This window comes from Octopus bimaculoides, chromosome 22 (assembly GCF_046866305.1).
Source record: "Octopus bimaculoides isolate indiv1 chromosome 22, ASM4686630v1, whole genome shotgun sequence".
NCBI lineage: Eukaryota > Metazoa > Mollusca > Cephalopoda > Octopoda > Octopodidae > Octopus > Octopus bimaculoides.
In genome coordinates this window covers 10,119,446-10,143,208 of record NC_142949.1, presented here as the reverse complement: position 1 = coordinate 10,143,208, position 23,763 = coordinate 10,119,446, and the positions used below count along the sequence as shown (strand labels likewise).

The window sequence follows — 23,763 nt, the reverse complement described above, 5'->3', positions numbered from 1 at the left end:
AGTTACTGTTGCATTTGTAACATCCCATTGTTGAAAGTAATGTCTCAAGTTGAGACACATTTGTAGTTGGTAAAATATAAATAACTGCTCAAATCTAAACTATTTTTGACTTAGAAAAGAAACTTCTATTTTATTATTATTATTATTATTATTATTATGCTTGAGACAGTCGAATACTAAGACTGCTTAATGATTGAAGTATTTCATAGTATATAATGAATAAATGGCACACTGCTATGACTGATAGATTTATAGCGAATCAACATAAACTACTGAAAATTTTTACAAAGTCTATAACACAGAATGCCGTCTGTTGTTTAATTCTTTTGATATTGACCTTCCCAAAGCTGCCATTGGTTTCTCGGACACAAAATTCTTGTTTTAGCTCTTTAGCATTTAGACTGGGCTACATATTCTACCTGCTTTATGTTCAAACTGGCCAGATCTGGCCTCTCACAACTATTTTGCAATATTATTCTTAAAATAAATAATCGCATCTTTGAAATCTCAGACACAAGATAATACATGATTAGTTCTGAAAAAAATGTGCATAAATAAGCATTGCATTTGATGAAGTAATCTGAATGCTAAAGAATTAAAGTGATTTAAACTAAAATCTTACATCAAAATTTTGTGCTAATTTATGTTCCAAACACTAGCTTTTAGTAATGACAAAATTATTTTACTAAATTTTTGATTGAAACAAAGTTGGTGTATTTTAATGGAAAGATAACTAAATGCTTCAGATTCTTTCCAAGTGGCATATTTTTAGTGAAAGAAAACATCTCTTGAGAGAAAAAGAAAAGTACTTGATGGAAGGAGGCAATTAATGTTTTTAAAGAATATTTAAAACTAGTCAAATGAAAAATATTTATGTACAGTTTCAACATTTAGGCTTTTGTTGATTGTATCTCAATCTTTAACTCAATATATTTTCACTTTAACAGTTGGCATTTTAGATTTTTATTTTAGAGTATTTCTTGATTTTTAGCCCAAGTAAGGGTTAACAACAGGGAGGGCATCCAGCTGTAAAACGATGCAGATATAGCAAATATGTATAATCAGTTTAATCCTTCTTAGCTTGAGGGGTGGGGGACAGATATAAAAGCCAGTGAACATTACTACATTAAAATCACATGTGGCAATTTATCATCTTCAGGTAGATTGACTGCGAACTATAAAACTATAACACTTGGTCTACAAGCACAAAGTTAGCAAGGAGAATGTGTGCACATTTGCATTTTATACACACTCATTTATAAACATCATCCTCCTCATTTAACATTCATTTAAGTGATGATGGTGTATATCTGTATATTACACACACATACAGACACATGCACACTGCAGTGTGTGTGTTTCTGGATATAAAGATGGAAAAACAAACAAACAAAAACACTTGTGATGAAGCCTAAGCTAGCTGAAAGTTGCACACCTTAGAATGTAAAGATTGCCAAAGATTCTGATAAACTGTTGTGTTTCACATTGTCACAGTTTTGTATTTTAAGTGAATGTGTTGAAAGCTAAGGTTTATATCATGTTTGTTCAATTTGTACTTTCAGGAAGAGAGCACTGCAACTAATGTCCCAAACAGTAGTGTACACAAGGCCATACAGCAGTTGGCCACGAAGTACTGTATCGAATGCAAATCATCATTTGATGAGCTCAGTAAAATCATTCAGGTATTTTGCCTCCCTCCCTCTGTCTCTCTCACCTTTCTCTTTTTCTGTCTCTCTCCCTCCTCTTTCCTTTTCTATCTCCTCTCTACCCAGCCTCGTTATTTTCAAGTTTTCCCACTCGTTAGTGTCGTTAATGGTCCTCTTGAAATGCTGCAAGTCAACCTTAGTAGGAAAGACATGATTCAGGAGGGAATTTCCAGAGAGCCAATAATCGCAAGAGTGTGGTTTCAGTTCCTAGAGTGGGCAGTGCATTGTGTCCTTAATTATGCAAGACACTTGATTTCATGTTACTCCAGTCCGCTCAGCTGTAGATGAGGAGTAACCCTGCAACAGACTGTCATCCCATTGAGAGCATTACAAGAGGCTATGTAGGGGCTTTTTGCACAGGCTCAAACTTAAAGCAAGAGCATCACACAAAGAAGATTGTTGTTGTTAGCTCCATATTAGCTGTGAATTGACTTAATTATCCGCTCTTTGTGGGTATCTTAGATTACTTTATCCATTGAGCTCCCCTCTTGAGCTTTTTAAAGTGGCAATAACTGCTGAGGGATGAAGTATCTCCCGAACTTCTGAACTTGAAGAAAAAGGGCTAGTTATTGGATAAAGTGTATTAGAAGGAACTGTAGCTGCAACTATTTCTAGCTGGTCATGTACCTGCACAGAGATTTCTTCCTCTACATGTGCATAGAGAAGGTTGACCAAAATGTGGAAGAATATTTACTCTGAAGCCACATGTACACACACAAAACTCTATTTTTAAATCTGTATTTTTATCAATGGTCATCCGTGTTCTCATTTTTAATTTCTCTAATAGAAAGTACTTGCCTGCCGTAAGGAGCTTGTTGATTATGATCGTCAACAGAAAGAAGCTGTTTTAAGTGGTGTGGCCAGTGACTCACCAATTACAAGTCCGCAAGGAAGTGTGACAAGTTTAATGCACCAGTCACACCCTTCAATGTCATCTTCCATACACAAAGCAAGAGATAGGTAAAACAAATGTTTTTCTATTTTAATATTTGTTGAAATCTTTCCAAAGTTCATACACCTAATTTTTCTTTAAATTACATTATGAAGCAACAGACATGTATGTTCATGAAAATGTTGAGGGCTTTTTATGTGTTGCACCTAAGACAAATTGCATTGTTGTGTTCATTGTACCCAATTAAAAACAGTCCCTTGATATATTTGCATGCATGTAGCAATAACATCATACATTCATTACATTATGCTCCCACCCACCCTTATTTAAATGCATGGTAGCCATGTAACATCTCCATAGCAAGCCACCTCTGCTTGTCTCTGGCATAAAATCTCCCCTCTCCCCTCTCAAATTCTCCCCTATTTCAGTCAAAGGGATTTTTCCCTTTCCCCTTGTTCTTTCCTGTCTTGCAAGTTACTTGGCAACTCCACTTATGCCAGTGGCACAAGAAAAACATCCAGAACACAATGTAAAGTGGTCAGTGTTAAGAAGAGTATCCAGTCACAGAAAACATGCCCAAGCTAACATGGAGCACAGTGTAGCCCTGTAGATCACCAGATCCTGTCCAACCAATGCCAGCATGGAAAATGGACATTAAATGATGGTGGTGGTGATATTATTATTATTGTTAGTTTCTACTTTTAAACTCCACACTGGTTCTGGAATGTTTTATGCCCCAAACCTGTTGCTTCAAGTGAACCCTATCATGCTGTGACTGTTGAACTGCTTTCAAAAGTTGTGGCCTTTATAAATACCTTCTTCTTCCAACACATTATTTTGTTCATGTAGCAATTTATGCTGACACTACTGGACTAGTTAACACTGTGAACCACTGAATGTAACCAACCGATTCACTGTCATGATACTTATATCTTGATGCTTTCAGTATTTTAAACCACATCCCTTATTGGCTTGTAGCCTCCCTTGCTCTGTATTTCTTTACTTATGTAGCTAACCAACTAGAAACAAACATTTGTAGCTCACTATTACCCAATGAGATCCTGGTTTTAATTAATACACTACCACAGCCTCAATGGGAACTTTCTGTTCTCAGCCTTTTTGGCATCTAGTATCCTGCTTAATCTCCTGGTGAATTAACTCTCTTTTACTTGTTTCAGTCATTTGACTGAGGCCGTGCTGGAGCCTAGTACTTCTTTGGAAGCCTAGTACTTATTCTATCGGTCTCTTTTGCCGAACTACTAAGTTATGGGGACGTAAACACACCAACATCGGTTGTCAAGCGATGTGGGGGAGGGGGGGGGCAAATACAGACAGACACACAAATACACACACACACACACACACACACACATGACGGGCTTCTTTCAGTTTCCGTCTACCAAATCCACTCACAAGGCGTTGGTCAGCCCGAGGCTACAGTAGAAGACACTTGCCCAAGGTGCCATGCAGTGAAACTGAACCCGGAACCATGTGGTTGGTAAGCAAGCTACTCACCACACGGCCACTCCTACGCCTAACTAAATATATTTCTTAAATAATTATAATAATATAAATTTTTGTCTAATAATTACTTGAGTATTTCTTTTGTCTTATACCTGCCATTTCCATATTGCATTTTGTAATAAATCGTTATAAATTCTTTATTATTGCATTGTGTAATAAACTCTTTGTTATTGGTTTGTTTGTTTTTAGTCATCGACCATCAACTTGCTATGGTTGTGCCAGTGCTGCTGTCAGCCACTGCATCACATTACTGAGAGCTCTTGTCACTAATGCAACAATGAGGCAGATTTTGTGTAGCCAGGTAGATTATTTTTGTCTCTTTATTTTGTACCAGATCAAAAACAATAACCATTCGTAAAAACTGTTTATGAAAGAAGTTTTCCATTCTAAGAAAATATTACTTTTTTTAATATTTTTCGGAGTTATATTTAGTTTGGTAAGTGACTCCCTATCTGAGACCTGTGTAATAACTGAAACAGTTACATTGTGGAAGGACTATTGTAGCTATTTACTTACTTATCCCTTCACTCGCTATAGAGCAGGGGTTTTCAGACTGTGGTCCGCGGACCACAGGGGGTCCGTGGACAGCAAATACTTTTTATGGGCAATTTGATTTTATATATGTTTTTTAATCGAAATCTTTTAAGTGACAATAAACCCCTGCTATAGAGCATAAGCCATTGATGACTTTTCTCCACTGTCAACTGTCAGGTCCTCGTCATCCATTTGGTGAGAGGGCGCCATATGTTCCTTTCCCTGGTCTTTTTGGTTTTGAATTGTCATCACTGCTACTGTCACTTGGCCTTTTTTCTTTTCTTTCTCAATGGGGTTAAATGACGAGGAATATCTGATTTGTTGGAGGCACAATGGCCCAGTGGTTAGGGCACCAGACTCGCGGTTTCGATTACCAGACCGGGCGTTGTGAGTGTTTATTGAGCGAAAAACACCTAAAGCTCCACGAGGCTCTGGCAGGGGAATGGTGGCGAACCCTGCTGTACTCTTCCACCACAACTTTCTCTCACTCTTCCTTCCTGTTTCTGTTGTGCCTGTAATTCAAAGGGTCAGCCTTGTCACATTCTGTGTCACGCTGAATATCCCCGAGAACTACGTTAAGGGTACACGTGTCTGTGGAGTGCTCAGTTACTTGCACGTTAATTTCACGAGCAGGCTGTTCCGTTGATCGGATCAACTGGAACCCTCGACGTCGTAAGCGACGGAGTGCCAACAACAACAACAATCTGATTTGTTATATTCACCATTTGCATTATTAAAAATATAGTTTTTGTTTTATAGTTCTATCATTAATATGTTAGCCTTGCACCTTTTGTAATTGTGTAATATTACCTCCTCAGGGAATGATTAAAGAACTGATTGATTACAATCTACGCCGAGGTACTCTAAGTGTACGCAATGAGGTTCGATCCCTCTTGTGTCTTCTTACACGAGATAACCGCCGAGCTACAGAAGAAATGAACAACTTACTTATGACCAGAATTGCTTCAGCTATGAATGCATACCTTTCAAACCCTGATTTGGTACGTATTTAAGTTTATTTATTTATTTATAGTGAAAACAAATTGAAATAAAATTTTTCCCTGTTGCCTTTTACTCTCAGAACTTTTGATTCTTCAGTGATAAAAGATATATTCTCATTAAAAGAAACTTTGTCATTGCTTTCACATCCGCTTCTTGCTTGCATGGGTTGGACAGTTTATTGAGGCAGATATTCTATGGCCCTCACCTGTTTCCAAGCAAGTTAATACATCTCCATGGTTCCCACATTTTCACAGAATATTGGAAAGGAATGACGCCGCTTACATGACAGTGATACTCGTTTACAACTACCATGCAACGTCAAGACAAGAGCATACATTCACACATGTCCACACAAACTCACACACATATACAAACAAAATCATTTGTTTGTATGACGGGCTTCTTTCAGTTTCCTTCTACCATATCCTCTCAAAAGGCTTTAGTTGGCTATTGTGGAAGGCACTTGCCTTTGGTGCCACACAGTGGGACTGAACCCAAAACTGGATGATTGTGAAGCAAGCTTCTGACCCACACAGCCATGCCTGTGCACATAATTTTTAAATAATTGTCTCAAATAAACTTTTTAAATATTTAACAAAATTCTCAAATTTTTTTTTCATTTTTATATGAAATATGCCTCATTGTATTTTTTATCTAATTAGAAACATTCCTTATGAATTAGGTTTCAACCTGTTGACATTACTTCCATTTATTCTTAATAATATTTACCCTGTGCAATTATAATCAAATCATTTATTCCATGTAAGTTCTGGTTGTCAGGTAATAATTAGAATTGCTCAGAAGGTCGATGAATATTCTTCTGTTTTAATGTTTGACAATTTTGTTTTTAGGGCTCTTCGGTGCGCCATGAAATCCTGTTACTAGCAAGTTCGGTTCAACAAGAAGATTCTTGTTGGGAGCAAAGAGTACGCTGTGGTAAGTTCCCTTCTTTTTTCCTTTTCTTTTCATTTCTGAGTTCCTTGCAGAGATTCCATTCTCCTTTTCACTGTCAGCAGCACCATGTGAACGTGTGTGGCTCAGTGGTTAGAGCATTGGGCTCACAATCATGAGGTAGTGAGTTCGGTTCTCGGACTGAGCAGTATGTTGTGTTCTTGAGCAAGTCACTTTATTTCACGTTGCTCCAGTTCACTCAGCTGTAAGAATGAGTTGCAACGTCACTGGTGCCAAGCTGTACCAGCCCCTTTGCCTTTCCCTTGCATAACATCGGTGGCGTGGAGAGGAGAGGCTAGTTTGCATGGGCAACTGCTTGTCTTCCACAAACAACCTTGCCTGGACTTGTGCCTTGGAGGGGAACCCTCTAGGTGCAATCCCATGGCCATTCATGACCAAAGTGGGGTCTTTACTTGACTCTCCATGTAGCATGAATAGTGTTCTTGTTTTTGTTTTTTTCTTCTTCTAAGCCTCAACAGCAAAGATTGTAGTTTCAATCAATCAATGATGGATTTTCATTATTATTTCCTCCTCCTTACTCTTGATTTCTTTTCTTAAATTGCTGGAATTAAATCATCCGAATCTTAACCAATTTACTTGTTTTTATATTCTCGCCAGTGTCTGCCTGCGTGACTGAGATGTTTTTCCTTTACTTTTCAGTGATGCGTCTCTTTCTCATGGGGATGCAACTAAAGAGTCCTCTGGTGATGGAAAGCATTACATTGCCTTGTTTGAAAATTATTCAACACCTTGTAAAATCCGATGGTCAATCAAAACGTGGGAAGGTAATTTAGTTTACTAGAAACCGTTTCTCTCCTTCGCTTCATTTCTTGAAATTTCTGTATGTTGTACACCGTTCCTTATGTACAAGTATATAATCAATATGTATTATTAAAATACATTGCTATTTGTCATTTTTGTTTTGCTTCCACTATTACAGGAAAAAGACACCAATTCTTCAGATATCCGGTTGATGCCGAGTGGCATCCATATGAATGCCAAGTCGTGGTTAGCTGGTGATCCAAAGTTTTGCTTCCAGAATTGGAGACGTTATCTTCCCAAAAGAAATGACAAAGGTTATTGTTATATTTTATATTGGGCGACTTTATACAAATTATTGAAGGCTTAATTAATTTAACAAGTTTATTTATTTAGAAAGCTTATATAATGAAACCTTTTTGACTGTCCTGTGTATCTCGGATACACGGGACATAATTCCCTGGCATCCATGCTTCCATGCATATGATACACATTACTAATTTTTTTCCACTACCAGAGTAACTTTGGACTTATTAGAGGAAAGCCTTGATATTCAGAATGTATGAAACAAGGGCTAACGAGAAGTCTGAAGACAAGCTTGGGTGTTTAGGACAAACTTCTGAAAATGCTTTGGACAGGTAAAATGTTAAAGGTAGTTTATTGGCAGTCATTAAAGCATGGAGTAGAATGCCTTGTGGTATTTCTCCTGACACTGCATTCTGAGTTCAAATTTCACTGAGGTTGACTTTGCCATTCATTCTTTCAGGGTTTACTAAAACATGCATCATTCCAGGGCAGTGTTTTGGTGGAACAGTAAGAATGCCAGACTATTAGAGGTGTCAGGAAGGAAGCATTGCAGTATCTGCTCTGGCTCCTTGTGCTTTGAAACCTACACCTACCACAAAACTGGATAAATATCATTGGTATGGAGAGGTAGTACTTTAATGTATGGACAGCTGCCAATCTTTTAAAAAGTATTTTAACCAGGCCTGCACATGTACAGAAATATGGTCAACCTTGATCACCAGGAACTCCTTTATTGGGTAGAAACCATTCCAAAGAAGAGAGAACCTGGCAAAGCCCTCTGACTCATCTGTTTCTTGTCAAATCATCCAAACCATGCCAGCATGGAAAAAAAGGATGTTAAATGATGATGATGATAATTATCATCATCATCATCATCATTTAATGTCTGTTTTCCATGATGGCGTGGGTTTGATGGTTTAACTGGAAATTGGTAAGCTGGGGAGCTGCACCAAGTTTTATCTGACTTGAATGTTCTTTTGAATGTTGGACCTCATGGAGGCAAAGCGGCTGAGTTCCTTTCAAGTGTTAGGCCTCACAGAGGCTATAACCAAGACCTTTGGCATTATGTTATGCTTGAGAAGACCCATCAAGCTGAGCAAAATCGCAGTCGTGGTAGATACCAGTGTAAATGCACCCTGGTGTCACACAAATGACACCCATGCCGATGGCATGTAAGAGCACCTATTACACTCTCAGAGTGGTTGGCATTAAGAAGGGTATCCAGCTGTAGAAAGCCATACCAAATCAGACTGGAGTCTGTGGTATCTTTCCAGCTTACCAGTCCAGTCAAACTGTCCAACCCATGCCAGCATGGACAAGGGATGTTAAATGATGATGATGACACACTAACATATGTATAATATACACACGCATACAGATACATATATAGTACGAGAGGTTGCTGAAAAGTTCCTGGCTTTGAAGGTATTGTGAAAGGCCTGGTTGGAGGCCCAACCTTCTGAGTTCTTTTACAGGGCTTAGGAAAACTGAAGGGCCACTGCAATAAGTGTGTGAATCTGAGAGAGGAATATGTTAAATAAAATCATGATTAACTGATCCTCCTGTATTTTCTTTTACCCAAAGCCAGGAACTTTGCAGCAGCCCCTTACACACACACACACACACACACACACACACACACGTCAAAAAAAAATATTTAGTAAAAGTAATTACCAAATTCAATACTGCTTGTATAAAATTTGCTCTGGGTTTTGTAAAATACACACTATTTGTTTTGCAGATAATTGCACAGTAGAGTTAGTTGCACATGTTTTGTTAATTATTTAAGAATTAGATTTTGAAATTTAATTCCAGTATCATTGTTTCTTTGTGGTGTGCCTATTTATATCAAAGTTTCTCTGTTTATTTTTAATCTGTTTAGCCTCACCAGAAACATCAAAAAAGAAGAAAGAAGAAAAAAATGAAATCCGATCCCGTTATTTAATGGAAAAATATGGTCAGCGATGGTTACTCAAAATGTGGAAGATGCCTTGCATCCAGCTTCATTTATCTCAAAGCTCCTGGCTTCGTCAAGCTATGTTTTGCACATCTTCACGTCTGGCACGTAATACCGCCTGTGCAATTATCTCATCTATATGCCAAGTTCCAAACCGCAGAAAACAAATGATAGATTTATTAACCACGTAAGCATTTTACATTCCATTTTTTAATATAATTGAAGCCAAAATGTAATTCCACTTGTTTAAAAATGGTTTTGAAATTTATTATTTGTATTGATGTTTCTGAAGCCTTATGAGAAATTTTGAATCTGCTGAGATATTTTAATGTAAATTTGTGACTTAAACCATTTTGATAGCAGCCTGCCTCAGACAGCCCTTTGGGTCTTTCTATGTTAAAACCTTCCTATTTTAAACTGACATAAATTAAAACTTTCTATTGAAATGTCATTTTATGTTTCAAGCACCAGCTTATGAAAGTCAAATTCATTTTATGAAATTCTTCATTATTTTCAAAATGAATTGGAACAAAAGCAATATATTTCCCAAAAAGTATGTTGATAAAAGTGTCAACCCTTTTGGTACCAATTTACTTGAGATGCCCCTTGTTTTTATGAAACAGTTTTGCTGTTTTAGAGTCATATAAATTAAAACTTTCCATTGAAACGTTACGTTAATTTATGTTCCAAATGCTAATTTGATAATGTCTGTTATTTAAGTAAATTCTTCAATTTCAAACTTAACTGAAACAAAGGCAGTATATTTCAACAGAAATTTGGCTATCAAAAAGGATTTTAAAGAAAAGAAAGAGGGACCCCATTTTTATTTTGCAGTTAATAAGCTATTGCTTTTATATAGTTTTAAAATGTCTTGAAAATACATGGATTTTTTAAATCCTTTATTTCGACACCCTATTGTTTATTTATCTCTCTATTGTTTATTTTGCTGTTGCAGTTACCTTGATGACATTGGTAAAAGTGGAGAGTGTGCCTCTGAATTCCTGATGGTTTATCGACGTCTAATCACTCCTATTCATTGGAAATATTACCTCACCATTAAAGGAATTCTTTTTCATCTTGGCCATCTTCTTACTAATGTAATTACAAACAACAATTAATTCCTCTTCATTTATTTATTGTTTTTACTAAGCCATATTTGTCAGTATATCAGCCTCATGTCATTAGCTATAGCTGATTGCGGCTGTATGGGGATCTAAATGAGTTCACTCAAGATATTTTAAAATCAAAGCACAAATATTGCAATGCCTTATTCTCCCCCTCCCCCAATTTTTTTTTTTAAGTAATGAATAAATAAATAAATATAGATATTTATTTCACTTATTAAGGTTATTGCTACAGATTTTCTATCAAGCACTGAGACGCTTGATGTAACAAGATCATCATCATCATCGTTTAACGTCCGCTTTCCATACTAGCATGGGTTGGACGATTTGGCAGAGTTTCTACAGCTGGATGCCCTTCCTAACGCCAACCACTCAGAGAGTGTAGGGTGCTTTTACGTGCCACCGGCACAAAGGCCAGTCAGGCGGTACTGGCAACGGCTACGCTCAAATGGTGTATTTTATGTGCCACCCGCACAAGAGCCAGTCCAGGGGCACTGGCAACGATCTCGCTCGAAAGTCCGAAGATGAAAAATGTGTAATGGGCATATATGCCATATTTTGGGAGTTTTGTGCCTTCATCAGCACCCATCCAACTCATTAATCAGTTTTTTAATGTTATTGGATATGCCAGTTTTACATATTAAACTCCCATTAGCCATTTTTCATCTTTGATCTTGTTGTTTACATCAGGCATCTTGGATATGAAATGTCGCAACAAAAATCAGTGCTGGTTATAGTTTCTATAGCAAATCTGTAGAGATAACCTTTACAAAGAAATGTTATAGCACTGCTAACACAGTAGAACACAGTATTGACTTATAAAAACGTTTCATATACTTTGTTGTAAATTGTGGTTGCATAATGAAATACAGTACCCCTATAGGTCGTAAATATTCATAAATTTTATCAGTATGAGCATCAAATTTTTCCCCATTTTTTTTCAGTTCTGATAAATACTATTTAAATAATAATAATAATTCTAATTTTTGGCACAAGTCAAGCAAATTTCAGGGGAGGGGTAAGTGAATTACATTGTCCCCAGTACTTGACTGGTACTCACTTTATTGACCCCAAAAGGATGAAAGGCAGTCAACCTTGACAGCGAATAATGATAATAATAATAATAATAATAATTAATAAATAAATAAATAAATAAATACATAAATAAAAATAACATTTAAATTTTATTAGTGTGAAAGCATAGGATCTGCTATTAAAACTTTTTCTCCAATTCTTTTCAATTATGAGACAAAGTTCATTTATCTAAGTTAGCAATATAATAAACTGATATTTTCTACAACTATATAAATTGTTCATGTCATGGATTATAGTTTTTGAAATAGTTGCCTCTCCTAATTTGGCTAAAATCATTAGTGTTAACAGCATTAGTGTTGTTACATGCTTTGGGGAACACACACAAGAACTCAGCCTGTAATCTTGGCAGGTGGTTCATGTGCTGTTTCTGGATGCCTGGGAATAACTTCTGCCATTTATGCTTCTTTTATAAGTGTCTCAGTTAACATTAAATATATGCATCTCACATTTTATGTCTCAGATACATTAAATCACTATTGTTTATTACATTTGACTTCAGACAACAAATTTTCTAGAGTATATTTATATGAAAATAAGCAGTATTTCTTAGCACCTTATTTATGTAAGAACTTTCATTGTCTTTCTAAAGAACTTATAAAGAAAAGTTTGGTGTTGGATTGTATTATTATTAACAGGGGTTTAAATTCACACCAAAAGGGAATAGAATTGTAAATCCTTTTCAATAATTAAAAGGTAGATTTGTACTTTGATGCAGACTTTAAAATATCAGTGTATTAGTTTTTTTCCTTAACATCTGTTTCCTGTACTGGCATAATTTAGAAGAAAATTCTGAGGCAGGATTTTTACAACTGGACATACTTCCTGTTGCCTGTTTTACAAGAAAAAGGTTTTTGTTCTAGCGGAATGTAAAAGCACAGAGATAATGGACCATTTGTTGACAAGAAAGGTCAACAAACTTCAGTCGCAGTCTAACTGCAAATGATGTCACCATTTAAGTGTGTGCAGTGAACTATGACATTACTGTCCACACCACTAACTCAATGTAGTTTCCTAAACACACACACACACACACACACACACACACACACACACACAACAAGCTTCCTTCAGTTTCTGTCTAGCACATTCCTTCACAAGGCATTGATTGGTACCTGGCTATAGTAGAAGGCACTTGCTGAAGGTGCTGCACAGTAAGGCTGAACCTGAAGCCACATGGTTGAGAAGCAAACTTCTTAACCACACTGCTATGTAGGCACAGGTGTGGCTGTGTGGTAAGTAGCTTGCTTACCAACCACATGGTCCCGGGTTCAGTCCCACTGTGTGGCACCTTGGGCAAGTGTCTTCTACTATAGCCTCGGGCCGACCAAAGCCTTGTGAGTGGATTTGGTAGACGGAAACTAGAAGAAGCCCATTGTATGTATATATATATATATATATATATATATATATATATATATATATATATATATATATGTATATATATATGTGTGTGTGTGTGTGTCTGTTTGTCCCCCCCCCCCCAGCATTACTTGACAACCGATGCTGGTGTGTTTACATCCCCGTAACTTAGCAGTTTGGCAAAAGAGACTGATTGAATAAGTACTAGGCTTACAAAGAATAAGCTCTGGGGTCAATTTGCTCGACTATAAAGGCGGTGCTCCAGCATGGCTGCAGTCAAATGACTGAAACAAGTAAAAGAATAAAAGAGTATGCCTCTACTAATCTTAAACCACATTTATAAATGCTGAAGCATACAATTTTTTTATCTCTTTTGTATTCTAATATCAAAGTTTATTTCTTCACAGGAAATAGAGCATTTAGAATACCTTGAAGAAACTAGTCTGAGTTCAGATCTCTCACAAGGATTTGCACTGAAATCATTAACTGGTAATATTTTACTTTCATTTCCCTTCACTGCTTTCTAAATTATCTCCTTTTAAATAGCTTATTGCTTTCAAAAATTTACATTGTATATATTTTTCCGCCATAAAATCAATCCGATCACTTTGAATTGTCTCTTCCAGAATTGCTTTCATTATTTGTGGAACAAGAAAACATCAAACATCAATATAAGAACAAGTTGGTGGGTTATGTGCTCAATGGTTACTTATGTCTTCGTAAGTTAGTTGTACAAAGAACAAAATTGATTGATGAGACTCAAGACAAACTTCTTGAACTTCTTGAAGAGCTCACCACGGGTAAGTTACACTGCCATTTCTTCCATTAAATTTACCATTTTCCAGCAAACTCAGTAAGCTATAAATGCACCAGAGAGGCTGGCTAACAGAGATGGTAGATTTCACATGTGACAAATGCACAAGGGCAATAAGTACTGACAAACATATGAAATAAGACTGTGTCAACCCTTTAAAACTAGTGTAACCACTTACACTAGCCAGAAACATCCCACTCCTCAATTGATATGTATTGTGTGTGTGATTGCATTGCTATACTCAAGACTATCTGCCCACCGCAACAGAACAGAATTGATATCCTAAAACCACCTTGGCAATGCTTTCCCATGGAGGGCACTGTTGCTGGTGTCACATGCAAAGCAGTGGTGTTAGTGCCATTTAAAAAGCATTGGTGCTAGTGGCACGTACAAAGCACTGGTACTGGTGGCACATAAAAAGCACTGGTGCTGGTGGCACGTAAGAAGCACCCAATACTCTTTGTAAAGTGGTTGGCATTAGGAAAGGCATCCAATTGTAGAAACCAAGCCAAAACAGATTATGGAACCTGATGTGGCTCCTGGCCTTGCCAGCTCCTGTTAAGCTGTCCAACCATGCCAGCATGAAAAATGGATGTTAAGTGGTGATGATATATCACAGCACTTCTTAAATGCTCTTCTGCCTGAGATGTCCTGGTTTTGACGAATGTTAGTAGGAGGTGCACTTGTCAGTTGTTTCTCCTTATTTCTAACATTTGTATCAAGCATAAACCATAAAACTAGCTGTTCAGGTGTTGCAGTTAGAACACAAAGAGCTGGATCAACTGCTGCAAGTATTTGACCTGGCTCTTTAGGTCAGTAACAAGCAGTAAAATACTATGTGAAATAATTAACCATATTAGTAAATCTGATGACGAGCACACCACATGCCAGAAATATTTAATGAATCTAAAGCTTTGTTAAATATTTATCATGCTCATCATCATCAACTTCTGGACATTACTGTCTCAAGTCCTAGAACTCATGGGGCCAGTTATCTAGTTTCTACGGTGCATAAGTGATCGCAACAAGATGCCAGTCTGTTGCAGGGTCACTCATTTACAGATGAGCAGACTAATGTGAAATGAAGAGTTTTGCTCAAGAACACAATGCATCACCCAGTCCGGAAACTGAAACCACAACCTTGCAATCAAGAGTGCAACACCTTAACTGCTAGACTTGAACCATTTCTGGGGTGGATAAAATAGTATTAATTCAGAGCAATGTGGATTGGCAGAACTGTAAGAGTATTGGACCAGTTGTCTTTTGGTACTTGTAGTTCTATTTAGTCTAAGTGCAAATCCTGCATAGTTAATTCTAGCAGCCGAAGTTTCCTCAAATAACTCCTTTCTTGGCAATGGAGAAGTGGTACTGTCAGAGGACAAACAAGGATGCCTTGTATCTGATCCAGTCTTTGCATCCAGACAGCAATGTTTATGATGGCACTGGTGTCATACTGTATTGGCCCAAATTGGCAGCCTTCCACTTGGATAAACATCAGTGACATGAAGAGGGGAGACCTGCAGTGTATGGCCAACTGCCAGTCTTCCTTAAAGATGTCTTGCCAGACCTGTACAGACATATTGCAAATCTATGACCAACAGAGACCTTATATACACCCTATCACTTTAACCCTTTAGCGTTCAGGTTAGTCTATCAAATGTAATGCTTATTTATTGACATTGTTTTGAAATAATAATTCATTATTTCACAGTTTCAAGATTTTGATGATGTGATTGTTTATTTTCATAGTGACATTGTAGGATAGGTGTGAGGTGTGGGATCTGGCTAGTGTGAACCTGAAACAGATAGAATATTTGTGTCTGATATGGCTGGTTTAAATACTAAAGGATTAAATAAAGAAAAGACATGAGTTAATTTAGCCTTTTGTAGCCCTAAAAAGACTATATGGTCATGGTTGGAATGCCTTTGATTATAGATCTGCTCAAATAGTATTGACCTGGGCTAAACAGCAACAAGGATAAAAATTACATTGAAATGGGATGAGGCATGCCTGGACTGTTGCACTGCATTCCAGACAATAAACCACTGCAATTTGGAGTGAATGCTAAGTAGAAGCCTTATATCATTGCTGCAATTGATCTGTGCGTTGCACCTAGCTGTGCAAGTAATTATTTATGTGCACTAAGTCTACTCAGTCAAGGCTGGCCTGAAACTAAAAAACAAAATATCTATAGAGGAGTGGCTGTGTGGTAAGTAGCTTGCTTACAAGCCGCATGGTTCCGGGTTCAGTCCCACTGCATGGCACCTTGGGCAAGTGTCTTCTACAATAACCTCGGGCCGATCAAAGCCTTGTGAGTGGATTTGGTAGACGGAAATTGAAAGAAGCTTGTCGTATATGTATATGTGTGTGTGTGTCTGTGTTTGTCCCCCCAACATCGCTTGACAACCAATGCTGGTGTGTTTACGTCCCCGTAGCTTAGTGGTTCAGCAAAAGAGACCGATAGAATAAGTACTAGGCTTACAAAGAATAAGTCCTGGGGTCGATTAGCTTGACTAAAGGCGGTGCTCCGGCATGGCCACAGTCAAATGACTGAAACAAGTAAAAGATATAAATTCTTAATTACATTTAGACGTTTGATTTTAATTCTGGTGAGAACACATTGAGAGATGTATTTTCAACATGCATAATTAATTAGTAATAAGCTGATAAATAGCTTCCATGATTAATTAGTGATAACCTGATAAATATCTTCAATGATTAATTAGTAATAAGCTGAGTAATATTTTTCACTACTGGTTGTATTCAATTAATGGTTATTTCTAATTTTTCTTTTCCTTTCTCCAGGTACCGAATCAGAAACGAAAGAATTCATGGCAGTATGTGTTCAAACAATCAAGAAATACCCTCTTGATGATTACCGATCCCCAGTGTTCATCTTTGAACGACTCTGCAGTATCATTTATCCAGTAATATATCAGACATTCTTTTTTCTCCTTCGATTCGTCATCAACATAATCATTTACATTTTCATTTAACATCTGTTTATTATGCTGGTATGGGTTGGATAATCTGAGTGGATTTGGTGAGCTGCTGGGATGAACTGAGCCCCAGTGTGAGCTTTGACATTGTCTCTACAGCTGGTTGTACTTCCTAATGCCAACCACTTCACAATGTGTGCAGGGTACATTTTTTTGTTATGTTATCAGCTCTTGTGACATCACCAAGTAACTTGCAAAACAGAAAAAGGGGCAGGGAGCTGGAAATGTGATTAAGTGGGAGGAGTATTAGAGAGGGGGGGAGGTGACTTTGTCAAGTGTTGAGAAGCTGAAGTATGATAGAGGGATAAGCATAGGGGTGTTGCAATGGAGGAGATACATGGCTACACCACATTAAATAAGGGGTGGGTGGAAGTAGCTGGGAAGTAGATATAGATAGTTGTAATAGGGTGCCAGAGCAAAATGTCAAGGTACAAGAAAGCGAGCATAAGAGAAGATACAGACAGTGGATTGGGGGAGGAGGAGGGGGTAGTTTCATAAAAGTGTGAGGGAAGTGAGAGAGAGGGTGGAGGTAAATACAGTGAGTATAATGAACAAGGTGGAGGCGTGTGTGTGTGGGGATATCAGTATGGACAGGTGGTAAAGTGAGAGAGAAAAAGGGACGGGGAGCCCCTTAGAAGTGGATCAAAAGAAAGGATAGATCAAGTAATATTAGATTATCCCATTCTACCGAGGCTGATTTTTGCCTTTCATCTTTTCAGGGTTATTAAAATAAGGACCAGTTGAGTATTGGGGTCAATGTAATCGACGAGCCCCCTTCACTGAAATTGCTGTCCTAGTGCCAAAATTTGAAACCAATATATTTTCGTGTCCTTGTGGCAATTTAAGAAATTAATATTAGATTATCCAACCCCCAAATTTTTGGTCAATTTGAATTTCCCACGACCTGTTGGGGCAAGCGAAAGTGAAATCGTGATGGCACCCGTGCCCAGCGACGCCTTCCTGACACGTGTAAAGACATTCGAGCGAAATCGTTGCTAATGCCGCTGGGCTGGCTCCCGTGCAGGTGGCACGTAAAATACACCATTTTGAGCATGGCCGTTGCCAGTACCTCCTGACTGGCCTTCGTGCCAGTGGCACGTAAAAAGCACCCACTACACTCTCTGAGTGGTTGGCGTTAGGAAGGGCATCCAGCTGTAGAAACTCTGCCAAATCAGATTGGAGCCTGGTGTAGCCATCTGGTTTCACCAGTCCTCAGTCAAATCGGCCAACCCATGCCAGCATGGAAAACCGACGTTAAACGATGATGATGATGATGATGTGTATCATAACAATTTTTGTATTGTGTGTGTTTTACAAAATTACCAGAATTTAGAAGTGTATTAGATTTTGAAAATGTGTTTGCTGTTCTTGTAGGAAGAAAATGATGTGGGTGAGTTCTTCATGATCTTAGAGAAGGAACCCCAACAAGAGGACTTTCTCCAAGGAAGAATGCTGGGTAATCCCTACAGTTCCAATGAGCCAGGTCTTGGACCCCTCATGAGAGACGTTAAAAATAAAATTTGTCAAGGTATTTATTTTTTTCATCTGTAAAATGACTGGAAAATTCATAAAAAGTACACTTGTATTATTTTTAATTACAAAGTGAAATCATTCTATATTCTTTAAACTATGCACAATATTATTTTATATTTTTTTTATTATTTCATTTAAAATTATTATATTATGTAAATTAGTTTATATTTTTAAAACTATGCACAATATCTGTTATGTTAGGTGTGGGTGTAGTATTTATTTTGACTTCAAAAATTTAAATTTAGATTAGGAAAATATCTTCTTTAGCTCTACTACTCCCAAAATCTTTACTGATCCAAAGCTTTGAAAGAAATTCCGTCTGTGAATGTTATTTCCAATATGGTGACTTTGAAGAGTTTCTTTCTCACAGCCATTGCCCTTGTTGCATATAATGAATTTTTATTTAACCAGGTGGCTATTTGCAACATCAGTGATTTTTCAATCACTGTTTTTCATGTATCAGTTGCAACAGATTTTGTCTTGACATGCTGTTGGCAATGAGTATCTGCTACTGACAAAGCCATTTAGCATTACCACAGCCACTGCTGGACAATTTTTTTCTTTGCTACTGATACTTTTTTGTGTTTTTAAATGTCAGGTGAATGATTAGCCATAAGGAGGACATGCTGCATTAATTAAGAATATCTGTTCCAATTATTGAAAAAAACTAATATCAGAATTTTCAGAACCATTTTATTACTAGTCTGAAAAATAAAATGTTAAAAAAATTATTTAGATATTTTGTAAGTAAAAACCCGTTTCTTTTTGTTTTAGATTGTGAATTGGTTGCACTCTTAGAAGATGACACAGGCATGGAGGTAAGACAAATATTTTTAATATGATGTCTTATTTTCACACAAGTTCAGGCAATCTCTAGTTTATCAAAGCTATAAATCTATATAAAGCACTCCAAGTTTTTAATGTCTGCATTATTTTACATAATTATATCTTAAACATCAACTGTCATATTAAGGTAGAAGTCTACCAAGTGTTTATTGTCATATTTAAATTTAATTACACTGTTGTGTGAATACTCTTTGTGCTCAGAAAGGGTATTCAACAGCACCATATTGTTATAACAAGCAAATTCCATTTGGGGTATCATTCTATGAAGAGCAGATGCAATTCCTTCAGTTGTCTTATGCATCTCTCTCCAACTTGGCATTCCAATCACCCTGTAAGATTAGTATATTTTTCTATTGTTTTATCTTTGATATATATTTATATATATGCATGTGTGTGTGTATGTTAAATACATATGAGAAAACATGGCTCTGAACAAAAATTAGACCCTCATCAGCTGTCTGACTAAGGATTATAGCAATTTCAACACTTCAGACAGGACCATTGCATATGGTCCTGCAATAGTTATGCAATAGTGGAGATGAGGTAAAGAAAGTGAAGGAATGTGTGTATGTATTGTATTTACACACATTCATGTATCATATGTGTGTTGTGTGCATTAATATATATATATACGTATAATATTGACTATAAGGCAGTGAGCTGGCAGAATCGTTACCACACTGGGAAAAATGCTTAGCAGCATTTTGTTCATCATTATGTTCTGAGTTCAAATTCCACCAAGATTGACTTTGCCTTTCAAGGTTGATAAAATAAGTACAAGTTGAGTACTGGAGTCAATGTAAACGACTTACTGCCTCCACTCAAGATTGCTGGCCTTGTGTCAATATTTGAAACCAATATTAATAGTGACTGTTGGCTTCTCTGTTTTGTCAGTAAAACTAACTTCTCAAAATACACACATGAAATATCTATTTTTTGTGTGTATGTGTGTGTATATATATGTACATATATATGGATGTGTGTGTGTGTATATATATATATATATATATAATGTATGTATGTATAATGTTTTTTGTTTTGAATTGTGTTTATAGTTATTGGTGAACAAGAAAATTATCAGCTTAGATTTGCCAGTGAAAGAAGTTTACAAGAAGATTTGGGCTCCTGAGCATGGCGATGTAAGATATATTTTGTTTGTCCTAATTCTCTTTAAATGGTTGCTGAACTAGTTACAATTCTGTATTTCATGTATTCTGTTGATTAGTTTGTATTTGTTAGCCAGGAAGTATGTAATTGGAAATTAAAATTTTATAATCTGAATGAAAAATTTAGCTCTTCTTGATTCAACTTGTGCCAAAATTTTGTCTGGTCCATTGTTAAATAGTTTTAACAAAATTGTTTTAACAAGTACTATTCATAGCTTGAATGGACAGCCATGTTAAAGTGGCTACAAATATTACTTGTCAGTACAACTACTGCATTGATCTCTGAGAGAGATTTTAGAACTAAAATTGTTTTAATTTCCTAAAAAAGCCTTTCCTTTCCACCACTTTAGTATATATTCTTTTTATTTATTAATCTTTTCTTTAAAGCATTGCAATATTTAATTTTGAATGTCTTTGAAGATCAAATTACTTTGCCTTCATTTAAAGCTGTATCAATGATGAAATAAGTCTGACTGATTGAAAAGCCTTCATTTCGCGAAACTCTTCACTCACTGGCCATTTATGGGCTTTGACATTTCTGTGTCTGTTCCAATGTCACAAAAAATGGCTGACTGCATAGGATGTCCAATTCCACTATATTTTGATTCTCTGTCATCATCCTTGTTTAATGTCCATTTTCCATACTGACATGAGCTGGACAATTTGATAGGACTGCATTGTACTCCAGTGTCTGCCTTAGCATGGTTTCTATAGCTGGATGCCATTCCTAACACCAACCACTTTACTGCATGTACTGGGTGCTTTTTTTCATGCCACTAGCACTTGCGACGTTACCATGCAGCTTGCAAAACATGGGGTGAGAACTTTATGCTAGGAGAATGTGAAGAGAGGACTAAAATATGAGAGAAAAGAAAATAATTTTAACACTGGCTAGAACTTCTTTACTCCTACCTGTTTCCAAATAAACTAACATATCTTTGAATATTTCATAGTAACTACATCCATCCATCTCACTCATCTTCCAACATTCTTATAATCATGGATTATAGATGTTTTGTATTAGCTGCAACAGTTAAAAGAAAGATAAAATGCTAATCAACAAATATAGTGAATAAAACCTTTATATTTTCCGACCCTTGGTGTCATATCTGCATGATATCTTTATTACATTGTCTTCTATGTTTTGATGTGTTGGGCCTAAATATTTTAATTTCCCTCAGTGTAAGAACGGGGGGGGGGGGAACAAGTAATGATGGTCAGTTGGTTCAGAAAACAGTAACATTCTAAAATCACTATGACGATTATATTTATTTTACTGTGTTGAGACCAAAATTTTGTCATTCATATTAATGTGATTTGCTGTGTTTTCTTTTATCGTAATTACTAAGCCAATTATTATTTTTTTTTTTTCCTTCAGGGTGAACCAATGCCTATAGTATATCGTATGAGAGGCCTTCTTGGTGATGCTACAGAAGACATGGTAAACTCGTTAGACACAAGTACAGGTAACGCATTTCCTTTCATCGTTTTAGCATTTATTTCTCTTAAATTCATCAATAAATTAAAACATTCAACCATGGTTACATATTGCTACCTGATTCTATTTTGTAGATGAAGATGTTGATAAGGAAGAAGTATATAAAATGGCTTCTGTGCTTGGAGAATGTGGAGGTCTGGAAGTTATGCTTCAAAGGTTTGTCTGATGTTTCACCTAAAATTATAACTATTTTGGAAGGTGTTCTTCCCCCTTTTATTATATTTCTGTTGAAACACACTGCTTTTTTTTTCTTCAATTAATTTTAAAAATGATGAAGAATTTAGTGAAGTAACTTTGTAATTACTAAACTATAAGTCAACATGAAATTTGTGTCGGAGGTTTTTAATTTAGATCATTTAAAAACAGAAAGTCTACACCATAACATCAAGAGAAGTCTCGGGTAGTTTGGTATCAAAAGGGTTTTTTTTTTTTTTAAATTAACTAAATGTTAGACTAATTGCTTAATTTATGTATTATGCTGTTAGCAGAACTTGTATAAAATTGGTTAAGATATGTGATTTTTATCACTAAGTTTAACCTGATAAAGTGTATTTTTAAGTCAGGCAGAATATTTTATTTAGAATAAGTTATTTAAACTCTTAGTAACTTCAACTTCAGTTAATTCACTACTTAACCTTTTTTATGGAAGGCAAAATTTTAGACATAATATAGCTTCCACCCCTTCGACTTGTGTATTATTTGTTTAATAGGGGTATCTGTTTGACTGTTTAATCCTTGTTAGGTTGTAGGAGCCAGATTAATCAGATGGGGATCATACTTAACCCTTTGAACCCTGACCTCCTGAACCTTATTTTACCATATACCTGGCACTCCACTGGTGCTATGGTACAGAGCAGTGCTACGGTATAGAGAAAAATAAGCCCTCCACCGGTGAATCGGTGTTACAGGCTCAAAGGGTTAATGAAGAACAGCTTAAATAAAACCATATTGATGAGAAAGAGCTTCTATAGCCAAAGCATTGTAGTTCTATTGTTTTTAAACCTTTACCATTTACAATTTGTAATTTTAATTTCATAAATTTTTTTTGTTTTTGTTTTTGTTTTTTTACAGGCTAGCAACTATCAAAGATTTGGTGCTAGGTAAACAGCTGATGATGGTACTGCTTAAATTATTCAGTTATGCAGTAAATGTGAAAGCAAACAGACTGCAACTCATAAAACCTGAAATGAACACAACTAGTATAATGCTAGGTGGCCTCAACTTGGTAAGGAGTTACTAATTGAATTTTCAATTTTCTGCTTTATTAAATTGCTTTGTAAACGAGATGATCACACAGATTTGCAGCTAGTCGGGGATTTTATGGGTTAACTCTTTAGTGTTCAGATTATTCTGTTAAATATAGCACCTTTTTATTCAAATTGTTTTGAATTAATCATGCATTATCGTATAGCTTTGAAGTTTTGATGATGTAATTGTTTATTTTTAGACTGTCAGTGTAGGTTAGGTGTGAGAGGCTAGATATGGCCAGTTTGAATGTAAAACATGTAGAACATTTGGGCCAGAAGTGGCAAGTTTAAATGCTAAAGGGTTAATATAAATTGAATGGGAAACAGGTTTTCTTGTAACCCTCTCATTCTCTAAGATTTTTTATGGAAATGATAAACAACATTGTGACAGAGAGGTGCCCCATTCAGTGGGAATGTTGTAATCTCAGTTCTTTATACATCGTGGAAACT

General features: G+C 36.4%; 1 protein-coding gene across 19 annotated transcripts in view; it reads left to right on the top strand.

The window, feature by feature from the left end:
• Window positions 1-23,763, top strand: part of LOC106881733 (E3 ubiquitin-protein ligase UBR4-like) — a 218,908-nt gene that overhangs the window by 168,343 nt on the left and 26,802 nt on the right. For all 19 annotated transcript variants that reach the window (XM_089339693.1, XM_089339687.1, XM_089339685.1 and 16 more), the window contains 18 exons: window positions 1,563-1,682; window positions 2,494-2,666; window positions 4,312-4,423; window positions 5,475-5,657; window positions 6,510-6,594; window positions 7,270-7,394; window positions 7,550-7,685; window positions 9,557-9,818; window positions 10,587-10,728; window positions 13,617-13,698; window positions 13,836-14,009; window positions 16,830-16,951; window positions 18,398-18,551; window positions 19,331-19,374; window positions 20,458-20,541; window positions 21,947-22,034; window positions 22,141-22,222; window positions 23,138-23,291. In XM_089339693.1, the coding sequence (XP_089195819.1) occupies window positions 1,563-1,682; window positions 2,494-2,666; window positions 4,312-4,423; window positions 5,475-5,657; window positions 6,510-6,594; window positions 7,270-7,394; window positions 7,550-7,685; window positions 9,557-9,818; window positions 10,587-10,728; window positions 13,617-13,698; window positions 13,836-14,009; window positions 16,830-16,951; window positions 18,398-18,551; window positions 19,331-19,374; window positions 20,458-20,541; window positions 21,947-22,034; window positions 22,141-22,222; window positions 23,138-23,291 (2,322 nt within the window). The remainder of the gene's footprint in view (window positions 1-1,562; window positions 1,683-2,493; window positions 2,667-4,311; window positions 4,424-5,474; window positions 5,658-6,509; window positions 6,595-7,269; window positions 7,395-7,549; window positions 7,686-9,556; window positions 9,819-10,586; window positions 10,729-13,616; window positions 13,699-13,835; window positions 14,010-16,829; window positions 16,952-18,397; window positions 18,552-19,330; window positions 19,375-20,457; window positions 20,542-21,946; window positions 22,035-22,140; window positions 22,223-23,137; window positions 23,292-23,763) is intronic.